The 19326-nt window shown below is 35.2% G+C and overlaps 1 protein-coding gene and 1 pseudogene across 9 annotated transcripts in view; one reads left to right on the top strand and one right to left on the bottom strand.

Moving 5' to 3' along the window:
* The window catches only part of CEP128 (centrosomal protein 128), a 331255-nt gene that overhangs the window by 22773 nt on the left and 289156 nt on the right, over window positions 1-19326 (bottom strand). For all 9 annotated transcript variants that reach the window (XM_025042159.1, XM_025042162.1, XM_025042160.1 and 6 more), the window contains one exon: window positions 1679-1756. In XM_025042159.1, the coding sequence (XP_024897927.1) occupies window positions 1679-1756 (78 nt within the window). The remainder of the gene's footprint in view (window positions 1-1678; window positions 1757-19326) is intronic.
* Window positions 3972-4090, top strand: LOC112473818 (annotated as a pseudogene).

A 19326-nucleotide genomic window follows, 5' to 3' on the forward strand; every position in this document is an offset into this window, starting at 1 on the left:
CTGAAGATTTAAAAATAAAAAAAACTTACTAAGCCTGCCACACAGCAGTGCATAATACTTGCTAATGAACTCCTTTCCATTTTAAAGCTAAAGGTATCCATTTTAGGGACTAATACTGGAAAGTACAATTCTAACTTTTGAAAAATATTTTCCCTAACGATTTCACTAAGGCATCTTCATATATATACATGCTAGAGTTGTACATGCTAGAGTTGTAAACAATCATTAGCCCATATGAAGGAAATAATAATAAAAAAACCTTTTGGTAATAATGGAGAACAGAACTTTCAAATTGCATCTATGAATATTCTGTTCAATATAGACCACTGGGGGGAAAGCGAGCTGTCACTAAAGGTTAAACTTTATATTTTATGCTAGTATAAGGCCGGCGGCATCTGTTTCTCAGTGACAAATGCCACCTGTTTCCAGTACTTTCTCTTGCCTGCTCTACATTCACTTAGATGACTTCGGTTAATTACACAGAAAAATGTGGAAAGGATATGGGTGTAACATATTGCCTGCTATCCGCATTGGGTAATATAAGGGAGAGGAGAAACTACATCTTCTTGGACACTGGTTTCATAATTCTTTGATAGGGATTTAGACTGCAAGTATATAATCGAGTCACAAGAAAGAATCAAAACTTTAGTAAAATATACTAGAAACTCTTGGTTTTTGTTCTATTTGCAATAGTCTAGATTTCTGAATCCCATCAAAAATGTTTAGATACTGAACTACCAAAATATGCTTAATGAAAGGTAATTTTAAGATAGTGTAGACCTTGAGACCCTCATCATATCAGTGCCTCCAATAAATCAACACGGCATAATCAGGCTGTATTTCTTACTCATTATATCCTCAAATAATGTTAGATTATAACAGAATCTAAATATAATATGTCATATTTTAAGCCAATGTGAAAAAAGAGGTTAAATGTTTTTCAAAAGAACTCTCACTATTGTTAGCTTCAGTCATACAGGGTCAAGAAATTATAAACCAGTAAAACTGTGCATTACTTAAACATCCCTAAGGTGATATGCGAAGAGGTTCTCTGGCCTGGACCTTATCTGGCAGGACTGGGTGGCAGCTTATTTGTTTTGCATCTCTCCTCTATGAGGAGCTTTAAAAAATTACAACAGGTAAATCCACATATGTAATTAATTGGGTTGTTAATCAAATGCTTTGCAGTTAGATTTCTATCAACAAATGGCAGGGGATATAAAATCCAAAACTCTATGTGGACTTCAATTTATATATCATAGTACAGGGATGCCCTGTGCACTATCATACCTCTAAAACAAACAGCACTCTGGAAATTTATAATTAAAAAAAGAAGATAATTCATAAATTAAAATTGTTTATCAAAATAATTATCGACTGTCAATGTAATGTGTAACCTCTTCTAATTCTTAGATATTTCTAAATTATAGTTAAAGCTTTAGGGGGCCAAATAAACTCCCAGAAGTAGGGTAAAAGTCTCTATTTTCCTATATTGTGCTAATATATAAATTCCATTATTTTCGATCCTGACTTCACAGATGTCAATCAACTCTGATAAGATAGAGTGTTAAAAGTCCCCAATGTTTTTTAGCCTTTCCTCTCTGCCTACAATTTTCTTTGCACATCAGGAGGATGTCAAGATAAAAATACTGAAAGAGGCAAGCCAAATCTTTCTCACTCTGAGGTCTTTGAAATCTTCTAGTAGGCTCAGTTTCTCAGGCACAGACTCCAGATGGTCCAAGGCCACTCGGGTACTCTGGAAAAGAAAACATAAGTAAACCAAACATTATAAAAAATTTATTAATACTTTCAGAACTCAGCTACTAAAAACCAGTTGTACCACTGGTATAAGCAGTTCAAGCTGTAGATTTAGAGAATCAAATAAGAACAAATATAATAGTTATTTCTAAGATAAATATATCTTTTCAAATCAGAAGAATAATTTCCTTTTTATAAAGTATATGAGGTGCATTTGCAAGACTGACTCAGATATTAAAATTCTTTCTGGATAATTGCTCTCAACTGTTATGCTATGAAACTTTATCTATAGAGCATTTCACATGAATATTAATTTGCAAATCTGCCTCAGTGAACATCAGAAATAAACCACACGGTAATATTGAAAAATAGATGAATTTGCAGTTACTTATCTATGAAGTGTATTAGAGATCCTTACATGTTGCCATTATAAAGAAGAAAAGAGTTCTCAACAATTATTTCAGTTAAAAAGGAAAAGAGAAGATGTTTTCAAAAGACTTGGGAGAAATCTCTGAAATTAAATATTTGCTGTTACATTTATTTTCTCTAGAATAACGGCAAGATCAGGTGGTAGAAGCAACAGTGAAATTCAGAAATCCTGTCTATTAACCCTTGTGGCTTTTGCACCTACAGATGTGTTTGGATATCTGCTGAAAAGGGCAAGGAATAAGCTGGCAATTTTACTATTCCCAAATCTTCAACACACACCAAACTGTATGGAGTTGAGCAGTTTGTACTGGTCCATAGTAAATTTTTCTTCAGTTGTCCCTTTGTTTCAGACTACAGAGAAATCGATAATATATTACGACAACATAAGTAACAACAATTAGGAATTAGAAAGGGGTTTCACTGCAATTCATAGATTCCTGTTTCCTGCAGAGAAAACTTAGAAATAGATTTAACCATAGGTATATTTTAGTGAGTATACTTTTTGTAAAAATGCACGTGTTTATTTTCTTATTAACATAAAAGCACTACCATGTTCTTATAGTGTTATTGAAACTATGTTTTAAGGTCTAGACAATAACATTAAAGAAGATACTGTCTATATTTTTATTTTAAAATAAGTGTGTACATTTTGGCACTATACAGATATTAAATAAATAAGGCTATGAAGCAGTTTATTTAGGTTCAAAAATGCAATTCTATTTCATTTGGAAAGAGATCCACTGCAAAACTTTCTTGACAAATGGCTGAAAGATGGTAAAAGGACCTGAGTAAACAAGTTTCAAGGAGAGGAAGGGTGAGATCATAAAAAGGATAGACTGTCTGACTTTTTGCTTGTGGTGACTCTATCCAGCACAGCTGTATTGGCTTCATAGGGCCCTCTTTTCATCCAAACTGTATAAGACACTCGCTGGAACCAGACTGAACAGTAGCAGAAAACAGGCTGGCAAAGTCATTCCTTTGCTGTACATCTTTCAAAGGGCCCCAGTGCTTAAAGTTGAGTGGATTTCTTAGAATATCAGAAGAATCCTCTATTTCTAGATTGTACACTTTTTAAGAGAGGTCTAAAGATCAGACACTGACTTAGAAGTGTTTATGTGTATCTTGGGGTGAGAGGGTGCATAAGGCTCATTAAATATAAACACCCATTAATGTGGCAATATGACATCAGTGACTATATTTGAGCTAAAATGCAAAAAATTCTATTTTTCTTTATATAACACCATTCTAGTCAAAAGTGGTAGAAGATCTCCTTTCAAATGTATAAAATTTGAGAACAGATAGCCTATCTTCATTGGAAAACTTGGATAAAGAGGCTTTCTAGGTATTTTCCAACTCTCATTCACAATAATTTTTTTTAAGCAAAGCACTACATGAAATCTATAGAATCTGCCATTCCTGATTATTACTTTCTTATTTTTAGACATAACCAGGTTGTAAGTTATAGTCGACCCATGACCTTATTGGTAGCTTAACTTGGGGATTTTTTCCAATAATAGCAAGAATGAATTGAAGGAGAAAGGAAGACAGAGAGAATAAAGAAACCTATCTCTTCTCCATGAGATCATTGAGATTCCCTCTTTAACTATCTTTCTTGCCACTCCCTAACACAAAGAAAAATAATATACAAAGATAAATGAGGATTGGTTTAGTATTCTCTATATGCTGAACAATAAATTAGACCTCTACGACTAGTCTACAAAGAGGAGGGTCTTGAGAGCCACAATCTAATTTCTGTGAAATCACTCGATTTCTTAAAATTAAAAGTCTACGGCCATGCCACCCTGAACAAGCCCGATCCCGTCTGATCTTGGAAGCAAAAAATGGTCAGGCCTGGTTAGTACTTGGATGGGAGACCACCTAGGAAGACCAGGTGCTTTAGGCATTTAAAAAAAAAATTAAAAAATAAAACGTACTCACAGAGGAAAGAAAATGGGAAAACAGTATAAGCTAGGGTTTCCTGGAAGAGACCGAGTTTAGCAATTTCTGCTAAGGTGGCAGGTAAAGAAACTATGCGTCTGGATTTACTGGTCCTACACATGTTTCCAGCTGGCCAGTAAAGAATGGTGGTAAGGAGGAAGGTATCTTGAACTGGGAGTCACCACACCAGGTTTGTGGATATGCACAGTTCCAGTAATTGCTTAGGTGTACGTAAAAAAAAAAAAATGAGAATAAGTAATGATGGTCTTTATTATCCCACACCTACAGATAGCTGTGATTATCAAGTCAGAGGGTGAATGTGAAAGTGCACTGAAAACTGCCAAGTACTTTCCAAACACTGATTCCATGAGGTGCTATCAACTTCAGTAACTCTCAGATACAGAAGGGGAGGTCAGTGACAAGCTAAAACTGTGGCTAATAAAAATTAGCCAGCAGAGTACGAAGCAGAAACAAGGCAAAACAATGATAACTACGTCCGATATGTAGAAATACATTTACTGCTCTGCAGACATCATTCGAACATAAAAGTAGCGCAAGTGCATCAATTACTTTCGTACATACTGTGCTCTCAATGGAGAATGTTCCCTCCAATCTCCTTGTCTGGTTAACCCTGCCCTCCCACCCAACATATGACAATTTTCTTTTTTTAATTAATTAATTTTTTTTATGGTGACATTAGTTAACGAAATCCAATAAGTTTCAGCTGTACACCTTAATGGTAAGGCATATACATATATATACATTTACACTGTGTTCACCTCCCATTGTTAGATTTCTTTCTGCACCACATATTTGATTCCTTTTACCCTGTCTACCTTCCCCCTCCCCCTTCCCCCTCCCTCTTATCCTCTATGAGTATTTTCAAGCACACAGAAAATCTGAAAGAAAAAGAGACCACTCACATACCTACCACCTAGATTGTACAATTAACATTTTGTTATATTTGCTTTGTCACGTATTAATCTATCTATCCATCCCTACATCTATTCATCAGCCCAACTTATTTTTTGGCTGCATTCCAAAGTAAATTGCATATGACAGTACACTTTTCCCTAAAGACTTCAGCATGCATATTATTAACTCTACTTGAATATTTATTTTTTAAAATGTAAAATTCACATCTAGTGATATGTACAAATCTTAACTGAACCGGTTAACTTTTACTAACCCCTTTATCACTTCTTCAAGGAAGCTGCTTATGCCATTGCTGATTCTGTCAAATAAGCTCTCCCACCGCACCATAAGTCCTTCCTTTGCCACACTTATCAGAGTACGAATGTTATGTTTAAGTGATTATTTGATTACTGTTTGTATTGACACTGGGTGGTAAGCATCACGAGGGTAGGAAAAGTCAGTCTTTTCTCACCACTTTCCCTCAGCACTCTACCCAGTGCCTCCATGGAAGAGCTATTGCTTCTCGAATGAACGAATAAATCTTATTCAATGAAGATAAGGTTTTCATTCATTTATTCAATCTGCAAACATTCACTGAATGCCTACCTTATATGGGACACTGCTGTTGAAGTGAGCTGAGGGAGAGTATCAGATGAGGCCAAAGATGCCTGGGGCAAGATCTTCAAGAGCCTTTCAGATCACAGTACAGTTTTTGTATTTAATTTTAAATGAGATAGGTCTTTGGGGTGGGGGGTAGGGGAGTTGAGCAGAGTAATGACATGCTCTCATTTACACCCAAAAGGAACCTTGTGATACCGTTTGCAGATTCCTTGCCACTCATCCTCAAACAAGAGAAGAACTGGAGTTGGGGAGTACTGTAAGAAGGTGAGACAGGTGTCTCACTCCCAGGCTGGAGACCTGCTGAGCAGTAGAAACTCTGAGGCCCACCTCAGGGGTACCGTTCAGGTGGAACTCCGTGAGAAATCTATTGGGAGAATGTACTGAAGGCCAATGGTGCCATACCAAAAGCACTCGATTTACCCCAAATACTCTTCCATCTCAAGAGCATGCATCCTGACCACAAACTCCTAAAAACATTCTAACTGTCCACAAAATGATTTCTCTAATAACATTAGATTATTTAAATTAATTAGATAATTTTTTTTACTTGTGACAGCCTTCTGTTTGAGAATAGGCAGCAAGACAGGGAAAAAGATCACTGATAAGAAATCAGGAGATACAAAGTTATATCTCAGCTTTGCCATAACCAGTTGTATGAACCTGGGAAAACCATTCAATCCACGTACTTGTTTCCAAACCAGGAAAATGGGAAAGTAGGATCTAAAAATCTCTTAAGAGCCCTGCTGGCTCTAGTTTTAGTCCACTGTAGCTTTAACTTCTTTCCATAATAGGCTTGGGTCTAATTTTTAAGCCTAAGAGATTGGAAAGAGGGTGAAAAGTGGTTTTATAACAAGTAAAATAAAGAGAAACCATATATGGGATTCTAAGGGTTAATATTTACCGAAGAACATGGATGGGGTGGGAAAACCTTCACTCTTCAATGGCAGAAAGCAAAGCTAATGATTGCATAAGAGAAACAGGAAGAAAGACATTGTTGTCTTTTCAGGTATTTGCCCCATCAAATTACCAACCCCAAATATTTGTCATTTTGTGTTTTTAGAACATAACTTCCAAAAGCATACGACGAATTTGCTTTATTAAAAAACTTTTATGAGTCCTAAAAAAAAAAATTTTTTTAAAGATTTTACAGTTTTCCTCTCATCTAAATACTGCTTGCTAATTAGCTTCTGGTTCTATTACCATAAATGTTATTTCACACTTTTGTTCTCTTCTCAAGGCTTCTATGCCAGTATGACTTTGCACACGAAAGTCCATCTGCCTAGAATGTTCTCTACGTATTGTTTAAATTAGGTCACTGACATTCCTCCAGCGAGACTTGGTTTGGTCACTACTACTATGTCCCCTAACAGTTAAAAGCATGGGCTATTGAGCCAATTAGTCTGAGCTGAAATCCTAAGTCACCTACTGGCTATGTGTCCCACCTACTGGCTATGTGTCCCTAGAGAAGTTCCAAGAAACCCCTGCAGTGGGGCTCAGCTTCCTCATCTATAAATAGAAATGATAATACCCCTAAGTGTAGAATTATTGTAAGAATCAAATATATTAACACATGTAAAGTACTTAGAGCAGGACGGGGCACTAGTAAGCACTAATAAACACTAGCTATTGTTACGATGATAATACCAGTTATTATTCAGTGAATGCCTTCCTGGAAGTCTGGGTTAGGTGCCCATCCTCAATGCCTCCTACACACACGCATGTCTCCTGTTACGTGTCTAATCATTTCCTAACGGTGTGTGTGTGCCCCTTTCAGTAGATGGCAAATTTCTTAAAAGCAGGAGTATATTCTCCCTTATATTTCCACTGCTGAGCACTTCATATCACACACAATAAATTTTAGTTTTATAAATAAAACTCTCTCAACACAAAGATCAATAGTGTCACATTTAGAACTTAGTAATGTGAATTATGAATTAGTAATGTGAATATAAATTATTTTTAAATGTAGAGTTCAAAAATTAACTGTTTTTGAGGGGCAGAGAATGTTACTAAACAGACGCAAAATTAAAGAAATAATAAAAAAGAGAACTGGAAGAAAAATGAGGGACAGTAAAGTTGAGTTAAATGGTCCAGATAGAGATAAAGAGAGGAAGATGAGAATAAAATCTTTTAGAAGACTAGTAAAGTGAACAGAAATGCATGATGTGAAGAGTAACCTGCTCCCTGTGGATGAGCTGACAGTGGCTTAGCCATGCTAGGCCACGATGGGGTCACCTGACATAGGGCAGATACTGAGAAATCCTATCATTTCACAAATATTGCAAAGCCCTTGCCCCTTGCATCGAGTAGGCAATCACATCTGCCTCTTCCATATTTATTTAATACGGGACAGAGGGTTCTGATAGGGAACACTGATAAGGAATGATAATTGTTCTGGCAGAGATGGGGTCCAGTCTAATTTACTTAAAAGCACCTTGGTGGGGTGAACGTAATTAATCTTCTCTGTTTTCAAAATAAAGGGTTATTTTCTTTTTAAGAGATGTCCTATGTTCTCAAAGAGAATGACAGAACAAATTAATCATTTTCCATTATTCCACACACAGCACTTAGATGTTGAAAGGGCATGTGAACAGTTAATCCCCCTATATAGATGAATTTCTGGTGACAGGCAGATCAGATCTAAATAGAAATCAGCCAAGGTATTTTATTTCTATCATTGTGGCTTTGAGACTTAATTCAAAAATAACTGAGATCAACTCTGCCTATACTTTTAAAGTTTGCTTTTATAATTAATCCTTTTTGAACACTCAGAAACAATCTTTCGGATTTTGTACAAAGAATTCCCCTGGCCGACTGCTGCCAAAGGAGTGACTATCTAGAATATTTTCAAGCCATTGAAAATTCAACTGAATTATCTCTTAAGGAATCCCAACTGCCAGGCCATATTTAGTTCAAAGTACCAATGACTTGAAGTTATGGCAATACATATTGGTAGATAGCTCACTAAAGATGAACTCTAAGTATGTTAGAGATACTGTTTTGGCATGTCCTGAATGGCTGAACAGAAGAGGGAACATGTGAGTATATATGAAGAAAAGTATATATTTTTAAATAAAGTCAGCCAGTTTCTGAAGTTTTAGCCACTGGCTGCGAAAGATGGACCATGAAAGCCAGTGGGCATTATACAGCTGACAATATTATTTGGTTAGCAGATTCATCTGTCATTTGCCATAGCCAATTCTTTTCCTGAAACTTCAGGTGCTAGAAAGTGTTTTTTTTTTTAAATTTCTTTTCCTCTTTTCTAAATGAAAGCCATGCATTCATTCAATTTGACAACAATGAAGCTTTGTTGCCTAGTGGTTAGCATGAAAAGGAGTTGGTCTTGCCAAAACAATTTGAAATTTTGAACTTAGGCTCCTCCTCCCCCGCCCCACCCCATTTTAACATACTCAATTGAAATCAACAAGTGCTGCAGCCTTCGCCAGCCATGAGGTGGAGGAGGAGGGGGAGGAGGGAGGAGGAGAAGGAGTCGGAACCTTTGGACATTTAAAGTATGTTAGGAAAACTAGAAAACATGCAATACTATGCAAATTAGGCAGGACTTCACAGTACTTATTATGCAGAAACTGGGTAAGACATTCAGTTTTTCCTTCATCCAGTAGGCACTGTAAGTACCTGCGAAAATCAACCTATAATATCACTACATCAGACTTCATTCTGCTAAAGCTGACCAGATTAGTACAAGCATATTCTTTTGGTTTCTGAATGAAAATAAATTATTAGGGCAACAGTAAGAAATACGTATATTATACCGAAATTTTTCATTAACTGTCCTTTTCCTCATTTAATTGGGAAATTTTAAGTATAGAGAGTATGCCTTCCTTAGCGTTCTTTGAATCTATGCATTAACACATAACGGCTACTCAATAAATTTTATTGAATTTGGTGCTACAATTGCTTCTCAGTCATCCAGAAACTATATATGTGCAGTGATATTTTTTAAATTTGCTAATGTAAAAGATCAGATAATTTACATCTGATTTAGGAATAATCTCATATGCTGTCAAGTGAATATGGGTGGGTCAAGAGTTCTGGAATACACTCGAAATGTAAAAATAAAATCGCAGCAATAAGATTGAGTTATGTGAGAAAGGTATCCCATATCTTCTTTGCGGACTCCTGCTCTCTACATTTTCATGGGATATTTGAAGATAGAACATCCATGAGAAATAGCATTAAGGAAGACTAAAAATGAAGTATCTTATATTATTTTCCCTGCTCCACCCCCACAACTTCGGTTTGGAGGCCAAAGGTGAGAGCTTTGCTCCATATCATTTCTAAGAAGGTAAAGGCATAGGTGCATATCACAAAGTCACGCAGAGCACTACTTTAAGGATATATGGTCTTTCCCTCTTAAACTTAGAGGAAATCTGTGTTTCAAAGAAACTTTCGGGAGATGCAAACACGATGCCTACTGACAATGAAAACTGGGTTTATCAAATTTACTGCAATATCACTTGAAGTCAACTGCAATTTGCACACTGTGGGAACCACATGAGATTCATCTGTAAAAACAAACAAACAAACAAACAAAGGAACAAAGAGATAGGAATACAGAACGGCAGTTTGCTTCCAGATCCTGGAACACTACAATGTACTTTTGTTTAATCTTTAGTATATCAAGTATATTAGTCGTTACCACTTACTATTCAGGTTCAATAGATAAAATTTTTAAAAAACATTTTAGTTATTGATAAGTTAGAGAAAAATAGAGTAAAAAAGAACTTTATTAGAATTTTTAGTAAGAATTTAAGCATATTACATATTATAAAAGTAGGAATGCAATGGAATGCTGAAAAACTGCCATTTACAATTCTGGAAAATACCCATCTTGTAAATACTGATTCCAGATTTCAAATATATTTCTAATGAGTTCTAGTTTATCTTTACTTCAGGTTTGTTCTTCTTGCAGTTGTATCTTCAAATCATAATACATCTAAAAATGAGACAGCTCCTAAGCTTTTTAAATTGATAAGGCCATCTTCTCTACTACATAAGTGCAAAGTTTATAATTTTTTAGATTTGTAAGCATCAATTAGAATGCACAATCCAAAGAAAATTTTTATTTCTATACCATCTTTTCTTTCCAATCATATTTTATACAATCTGCTTTCAAAATTTGCTCATTTAATTTTAGTACATAAACATAACAAAGATAAAAGAGTACTGTCACACATTCTTTTATCAAAATGGGGTGGTCTAGATTCTTGTTGCAAAATATTGCATGAGCAATAACTGGATGAGAGTACTGTATTTCCTTTCCGTCCTCAGAAATATATTGTTCATTCACTGATTCTTGAGTCTGCAAAAATTCATTTAGGATATTATCATTTGAAGACTCATAATCTGACTTTTTGCTTATACAATCAATCTCACCATCATCATTACAGGGCCATTGTCTGTCTCTTTACATTCATCTTTTGATTCATCTAATAACTGAAATGTCTTTCTCTGTCAGTTTCTTTATCTTCGTCATTACAGGAGAAAATAAAAAATTCTAAATTCTCAGCCTATGTTCCATAAATGTAATAATAATGAAGATTACAAAACTTCTTCTTGATAAATAATACAGTATTTTGTTGGAAGGTACATCTCCATGGCATTCCTACACGTCTTGTGATAGTTTAGAAAATAGAGACAGTGTCTCCATCTGGGGCAAAGGCTGGGCAGGATTTCTTGTCGCTCCCTTTGTGAGACTGGGGGTTGCATAAGCTCAAGGTTCCTCTCAGCTATAATACAAACTTGCTGCATGGGCAACACCTACCTGAACCCATCTCCACACTGCCCCTGTGGCACTTGGGAGACAAAGGGAATCAATACAAACATGTAGCTCATGGGGCCTGCTATGACATGAGTGATAAAGTTCTTTGTCTTGTGTCGTCTTCCAGCTCTCATGAAAGTGTAGCAGGCTAACTTGGTAACTTACAAGTAGGGTAAAATCTTGGACTATTCAGTTCTTGATATACTTTGGACAACACAATAAGAAAATTGAAATAATTATACAATAATGATGATTTAGTTTATATATTGCAATGTTCTATGTGATTCCATTATTCCTCTATTTTCATATTATTTTAGTCTTTTCTAACATAGCTCAAAACAATTGAGGGGTAACAATAATTTCTAGTATGATAAAACAGGAAAATGTTTTAAGACAATATTGAGATTCATTACGTATCTTAGATTTATAACAGGGTTCAATAGACTCATATGGTATTTGTAAGACAGAATGAGTTGTTTTCTATTTTAAAAATGAGGAAAATTTCTCTCTGTTCTTTGGAAGATCTTAAAAAAATTATAAAAGTAAAAATAAAATCGATTCTTACAAAAAAAATTTCAGAAACCAAGACTGGGTCCAACTGACCCTGATGGTATATTGAGGATTAAACCATCCTGAAAAGCTCTTTGCCTTTTATCATCCCCTCTCAGAATCCTCTTTATCCTTTCAGTGCCAAATTTCTCCTCTCTTGGAGCCTTCCTAAGCCACTTCTGTGGGGTCTGCTATGAAGCTATGAAGTTCATGAAGTACTTATCCTATGTGGCCTTGCAAAAGAAGCCATGCTTCACATTCAGTCCTTTGCATGGAGTAGTTACTTGTCATATATTGAATGGAGAAATGATAAAAGGTAATGAGTGTAATGTTACAGAGATTATCACAAAAGTAGGAAGAGGAGAAATGAGAAAAGAGAGATGAGGGAGGCAGATAGTTCATATAATCTTAGTCAATATTAGTCAATTTGCCTTGGCAAATTGACTAAATAGCCAATTTTTCCAATACAGTATTGACTTACAAAACAACTTATTTATTTTGTAACTGTTCATATAGTTTTCAAAGATACTGTTTTTGGAAACTGGACAATTTGTTAAAATCAGAGAATTAGTAATTTGCTGAATTCATGACTGGGCAATACATCCTCAAAGTTAGGTCTGATAGATTTACATTTTAGTAGGATGCTAAAATTAAGCACCTCTGATTCTTGGAAAGTTAAGGAAAATGTGTGAGAAAGAAGCTTACAACTATTGTTTTGACAGATTGGAAAAAAGAAATATTGGGGACAGAGTACATGACTGTATCAGTCGAAAAGGCATGAAATTAATTCAGCGGAAATGAACAGAACTAAATCAAATAGACATGAAAACAGAGTAACACCAAGCTCTTGGGAATGGACAGTCTTAAAGGACGTACCGCAGATGGCCCAAATCGGTGATTCTCAACCATGACTTCACATTAGAATCACCTCAGAACCTTTAAAAACTACTGGGATTTAGCCCAAAACAACTGAATCTAGGGGTAGGAGCATGCCGAACTAAAATTATTAGGATTATTAAATAAGAACTGTGAATCTAAATTTCTCAGAGCCTAAATCTGAAACAACCAAATTGAATTTTGGAGGTAAATTCTGTATATAACATAGAGTGCCGAGTCACATAAGCAGCGTGGCAAAACTAGGACCAAAATTCAATTGTCCTGAGTAATGAACCCAAATTTTCCAGTCCATATATGACTCCTGTGATTGGTGAAGGTGACACATTCATAATGGTGGGAGAGGGGTATTTTTAAAAATTAGAAAAGGACTTTACCAATCACTATCTCAAGTAATCTTTTCAGCAAACCTCTGTGACAAGCAGGACAAGTACAGGGCCCATTTCATCGATAAAAGAAATTTGGCTAAGAGAAGTTAAGTGAGTTGTGTATGTAAAAGAACCGGGACTCACAACCGGATCTTCTAAAGTCCAGTCCACCAAATCCTAACCGTTCTCTAAGAAATCTGGAGATCAGCAGGCTTTTGCCTTTCCTTCTCTCTCAACTCCTGCATGTCTGGGAACAAATACACTCTTTTTCAAGAAAAAACTAATGTCTAATGAAGAGCTCTAAGGTATTACAGAGCAAAACAAGTTCTGAGTTAGAAATGACAAGAATAAAGAAGAAAACAGGAAGCTCTCTGAAAAGATGTAAATGGAGTACTTCACAGAATCCAAATGTTTTAAAGTCAGTGAGTCCATATTTAAAGTGCTTATCTGGTTATATGATGATAATGCAACAAACAAGTCAAAGATGTGTTCCATTGGCCTTTGCCATTGATACAGGGAGAGAATCAGATGCTAGTAGAGAAAAATATTGAAGAAACTCTAGAAAATCATTTATAGAAGACCAATTATACAAAATAATTAAGAACAGAGCCTACAGAGAATAATGAGGGAAGGGCTATTTTGATGGTTTCGCCTTTTACTCTTTGATGTTTAAATATAATGTAATTGGGGACAATGATAGGGTGAGATCGCTCACTAATGTTAAATAATTAACAGACTATTTGGATATTTATATTAATAGCACTAATAGTGACAATTTATATTTTCTCTAGCCTTTCATCTGAGATCAAAGTTTATTAAAAGCCCTAAACAAACTTTATAAACACTGTGTAAGTGAAATTAGAGCTGGTATGCAGATGCACAAAGTAAAAAAGATCAACTGAAGCTTTTAATATTACTGAGCAAGCTCAAGGCAAACTGGTAATGCGATCTAGGGGCACGCCAACTCTTCAACATTCAAAAGGAAGAAAACTAGATCAAAGTTGCTTTATGAAACTTTATTTACCAATAAATCGAGGGCATATTCTGACAATTCTAAATAGCGTCCAAGCGTGTCAGTGTATGAGTCTACTTCTTGTCCTACGTGAGCTAAATATGGCATCTGGTTGTTAATTTTCTTTCTCTTCACTTTGCATCATTCACCAGACACTTGGAAAGTGTTCCTGACTCGTGTCTTCATTACTCCTACCAGTCGCAAGTGGAATATGTGGAACAGGAAGAACACTGTGTCATAAATGAGAATACTTGAATTCTAGTCCGAGTTTTGCCATATTTGGCACTTCATAAACTCCTCTGGCCTCCAGCTTCTCACCTACAGGGTGAAGGATTTTGACAAGACTCTCTAAGATGCCTTCAAATTGTAACATTACCTAAAATGTGAGATCCATGGCAGCAGAGACTTAATCTGCTATATGCCCTAGGACACTATTGAGACATGGTAGGGATTCGACAAGTATCTGTTATAAAACATTATATGATTAAATCAGGGCAAAGTGTTTGCTAGCAGAAATTTTGGCAGGGCAGAAATTTTGTGAAGATCAGATATTTAATTCCTACTAGACTAATCTGTAGCCTGGTCTACCCCAATCTTTAAAAACAAATAAGAAAATTAAAATGTAGTGAGTTTAAACAACTTGTCCAGGGTCATGTGCCTGGCTATGATAGAGATATGACTAAAATTTAGCTTTTCTGACTCTTAATCAGATACTATTTTTATCATATCGCCATCTTTTTAAACTAGGCATATAACAATTTTCAGCTGAAAATTGCATGTAATTGGTTAAAATTAGATGTACAAAATGAAAATTGCCCACATCAGCTTTTTATTTAAAGGCTTCTTTAAAAAATATGTGTAACATACACCATTCCCACTAACTATATATAAAAATACAAATATTTTGCTCCATAGTTAAGTTAGGATCTTAAAAAACAACTTAATATACCATTACTCTGAGATTTCATCCAGATATGCTCTCTTAAAGTGGACAGAATGTGTTTCTTATAAGTATTACATTTTTCAGAAAGATACTTTCACTGTGTTTTGTAATATACACTCATATTATCTTCACAATATAAAGCAAGAGTTTTTATCCAGAGAATGCACTGTTGTTGATACCATTTAGAATAGGACGATAAAACACATTATTATCAAGGCAGTTAGGCAGGCAGTATGACTACTTATCAGCATTGAAGAAGCAACTGTCAGTCTGACCTCCACTCACTGAGCAACTCAATAATCCTAAATTCATCTGCTGGGGAAGCTGCATTCATTATGTAATTTCTCAATGATACTTTCCCTGTGTCACCATGTTTATGAAAAATTTGATAGGGCTGTAAGAAACCATTTTTGCAGGCTGAAGTAAGTCTTATATATATATATTTTTTAATTGGTTATCACCTTTTGCCACAAGGGTGCAACTCTGAATAAAGAGCCTACTGGTATTAGTAGCATTTTCTTCATTTGACAATAAACACAGTGATGTTTTAGAAATTTAACCCTTTGAAGATGACCCCATTATCAGAAAACGCACATATTTTAATACTGACTAACACAAAATACAGGCTCTGTGTTTTGGGACAAGGTGGCGAAAGGAGAATGTCTAGATTGTTGCAACCAAGATCCCTCATGAGAGATTCATGAGGATATTTCCGTTTGCCCTCGATGCGAATATACAGAAGGTAGACTAACATTAGAGCAGTGGGAAACTTGGCAGAACGGGCAGGACAGGGTTTGTGCAAAACCTTTTTTCCGGTTTCAGTTTGAATGGGTTCCCAGGAAGTGTCAAGTTCGAACAAATCCAAAATTTTACAATGTAGCTCAGCCAAAGCTGCTGAGATTCACCTGATTCTGGGTCAAAACCGTACAGAGCACACTGCGTTTTATTTGGAGTGAAGCCAATTTGACTGAACCTTTCAGGCAATCTCAATGAGAGGCTCGTAGCCTTGGCAAAACCAAAAATGAACCTAATGTGATCTTTGGTTTTGAAACAGTAAGTTCTGGCTTTATAAAGAGATAAAGGCAAGTTTTACTTAGCTTCAAGATTCTTACAAATACTTAGAAGAGGCGTTGCAAATAATTAACAGTTATTTGGCCAGATTTACATACTCAAGGCAGTTATTTCCTGAGTTTAACCAGGACACTGGACTAAGTACATTAACTCTATTGGTTCCATGTACTCCCAAGCAGAATAATGGTCCCTCTTCAATAACTTAGGTGCCTGTGGAATAGACTAGACATGTAGTAGGATGAAGCACAATTAGTAGTTAGATCTAGGGTGGGAAGGAAAGTAAATTAAAAATAAAAATTCCAATAGCAGACATGTTAAGTAAGAGTATACAGTGTTACTTAGTAATTTCCACAGAGACATACTGGCATATTCCTGTCCCCTTGGACACCAAGATAACTGGTGTGTACAGTTCAAACCTGTTACCAATATTAGCTGAATGAACCCTTTAGAGATGTGTTAAAGGCTCTAACACGTTTTTAAAAATAAAAATCGTATTTCTAAGAGTTTTCTAGTGTTTTGTAGTTTTTCTCAATACAGGCAAATTTATGTATGTTTTTCTCCATATAGCTACAGGTTAGCATTGATCCTATAAGTAATATTATCTCTGTAAGTAAACAGTGAAAATAAGGGAGATTAGATTGTTTTAAGTAACTGTGTTTTGAGAAGCTGAACAGTGAGAAATTGCAACTACATAATTATACATTTGCTCTACGCCAGTGGCTTTTAAAATTGAGTAGACATTCCCTAAATAATTTTTTTAACTATGTATCTCCCTTGACCCTCTCCCCCTCCCACTCACACACATTTTTAAGTCTAAATGTTTTCACCATAATGTTAGGTAGTTGCAAAGGATGAAATTTCTGGAATATTATAAATATTGACATTTTCATATAAAACCCTTATATTACTCATATAAACTTACCCAGTGAACTTTAAATACTTCAGGAATTTGTTACCACAATCTATCGACTTACAAATAACTACATAAGATCCTCTTTAAAAAAAGACCGAAACTTTATATTGTTATTTTCCCTTTAGAATTTATTTCCAATCTTTTCCCTTCAGAGATTTTTATCCTAATAGAGAATATATTTATGCTTGCAAATCTTTTTATTGGTTTTCCTATTATACTTCATCCTTCTCTGTATGTATGGAGAAAAACTGATTTTTCAAACTCCCCATAATGATAATACTCTGTTATACTTTCTTTGTGGATTGAATTCTCATTACAATTAATATTAGGCAAATAAAAAATTTTGAGAGAAAATATTAAATGTAAAAATTTTTAAAAGCCCCAAATCTTCCAAAAGTATAACTCTTAATGAGATGAATATAGCTTTCTCTTCTCTTGAAGTCAATTATCTCATGTATCCATGGGTAAATGCTAATTTTTATTTGAATAACACAGGGTTCCATTTAATTTCTATTTTTTGTTTCTACGGATTTAATCACTGAGATATCTTGTTCGCGTAAAAACGTACACAAGAATAAAAATAGTTTCGCTATAACAATATCACTCAATTTCTTGAATGTCTTCCTAGTTTTATGGTAAAGAATGCATAGTGATCTGTCACCAAAGATTAATTTTAATAATCTATCAGCTCAATTAGGTTCTCCCTTCAATTCTGTTGAAAGCAAAGAATTAGAAACCACTTAATTTGCCAATGTAGTTATTAAAGCCATTCACTTTCTGTTTCTGGAAAGTATACCAAAACGACTTTCTTTACAAGGCCTGTCAAGTTACTACAACTGTTCTTCTTTCACCTAGAGGCATTTCACTGAACTCAACATATGCAAGGAGGATTGAGGAAAATAAAAATCTTGTTAATTTTAATACCATTCTATTAGTATAAAAATTTTATTAAATTTATTTTATCTTTACGTTAATTTTTTTTTTTTTTTTTTACCAAACTTAGAGCTGCTGGTTGGCAAAATCAGCCATCACTGTCAAACCCATCAGCTATACTAGGCTTCGTTTCTGGCAGAGAAATGTCTGATTTCATTTTTCAATTCTATGAAATGCGTTGATGTGTCCTTGTGACAACTGTCTCACTTCTGAATTACAATTCCAAGATAGACAAATAGGTAAGGCATGGGGCCCGGCCAGAATTCATCATCTGGATGAAATGAAATACTGCTGCTTTCAATTACTTCTTCCCAACACTTCTTAGTTTTATTTTCTGGGGCTAGACATTCTCTGATTATAATAGGATGGTGGAATAGGTTAAGTCATTGAATAAAATTGTCATTTCTCCCCCTCAACACCAATTAACAATACATGTCAATTTCAGGACACCCCATTCCCAACATCCCATATAATCTAATATAATTCTTCGTTCTTCTCAAATATATATGTATGACTAAGAACAAGAAGTTTTACCTTAGTGACTTGATTAAAAGAGGACATAAAGGTACCAAAATCTTAAATCACTTTTTATTTTGCTCCCTGAAGTGCCTGGGGGAATTTGCCAACATGGACCCAGGACAAGTGAGAAGTGGGCCTTTCTTTTGTAAAGTGGGAGCCCATCATGCAAGGTAACATGACCTCTTTAAGTAGAGCCATTTTAGGAGAAAGTGCATGTAAAAGCTAAGGATATAAAAATTGATTGTCTTAAAATGATTTATGTCTGAATACCACTTGGAAGACCTTTGCATACTCCTGGGAGTATGCTACTCCAGTGAGAAGGCCATGCTCTAGCTCACTGCTGTCTTTGAACGTAACTGTCAGGGACAGCATTAATCATTTTGTTGTAAAATTTTTCAAAGTTCTGCTAACATGTTCCAATTTCCTTCAATTTGTTTTTTGGTGAAATATATCATAGACACAAAAGAGTACATAAAATATGTATGTACAGTTTAAAGAAAATGACAATTCTTTGTGGTTTTAATTAGCATTTCCCTGATTACTAATGAAGCTGAATATATTCTCATATTTCTACTTTAACTGAAATGCTTGCTCATGTCCCCTTTCTCCCTCTCTCCCTCTTCTTCCTTTCTTCCTTCCTTCCTTCCTTCCTTCCTTCCTTCCTTCCTTCCTTCCTTCCTT

The sequence above is a fragment of the Pteropus alecto genome, unplaced genomic scaffold (genome assembly GCF_000325575.1).
Source record: "Pteropus alecto unplaced genomic scaffold, ASM32557v1 scaffold8, whole genome shotgun sequence".
NCBI classification, from domain to species: domain Eukaryota; kingdom Metazoa; phylum Chordata; class Mammalia; order Chiroptera; family Pteropodidae; genus Pteropus; species Pteropus alecto.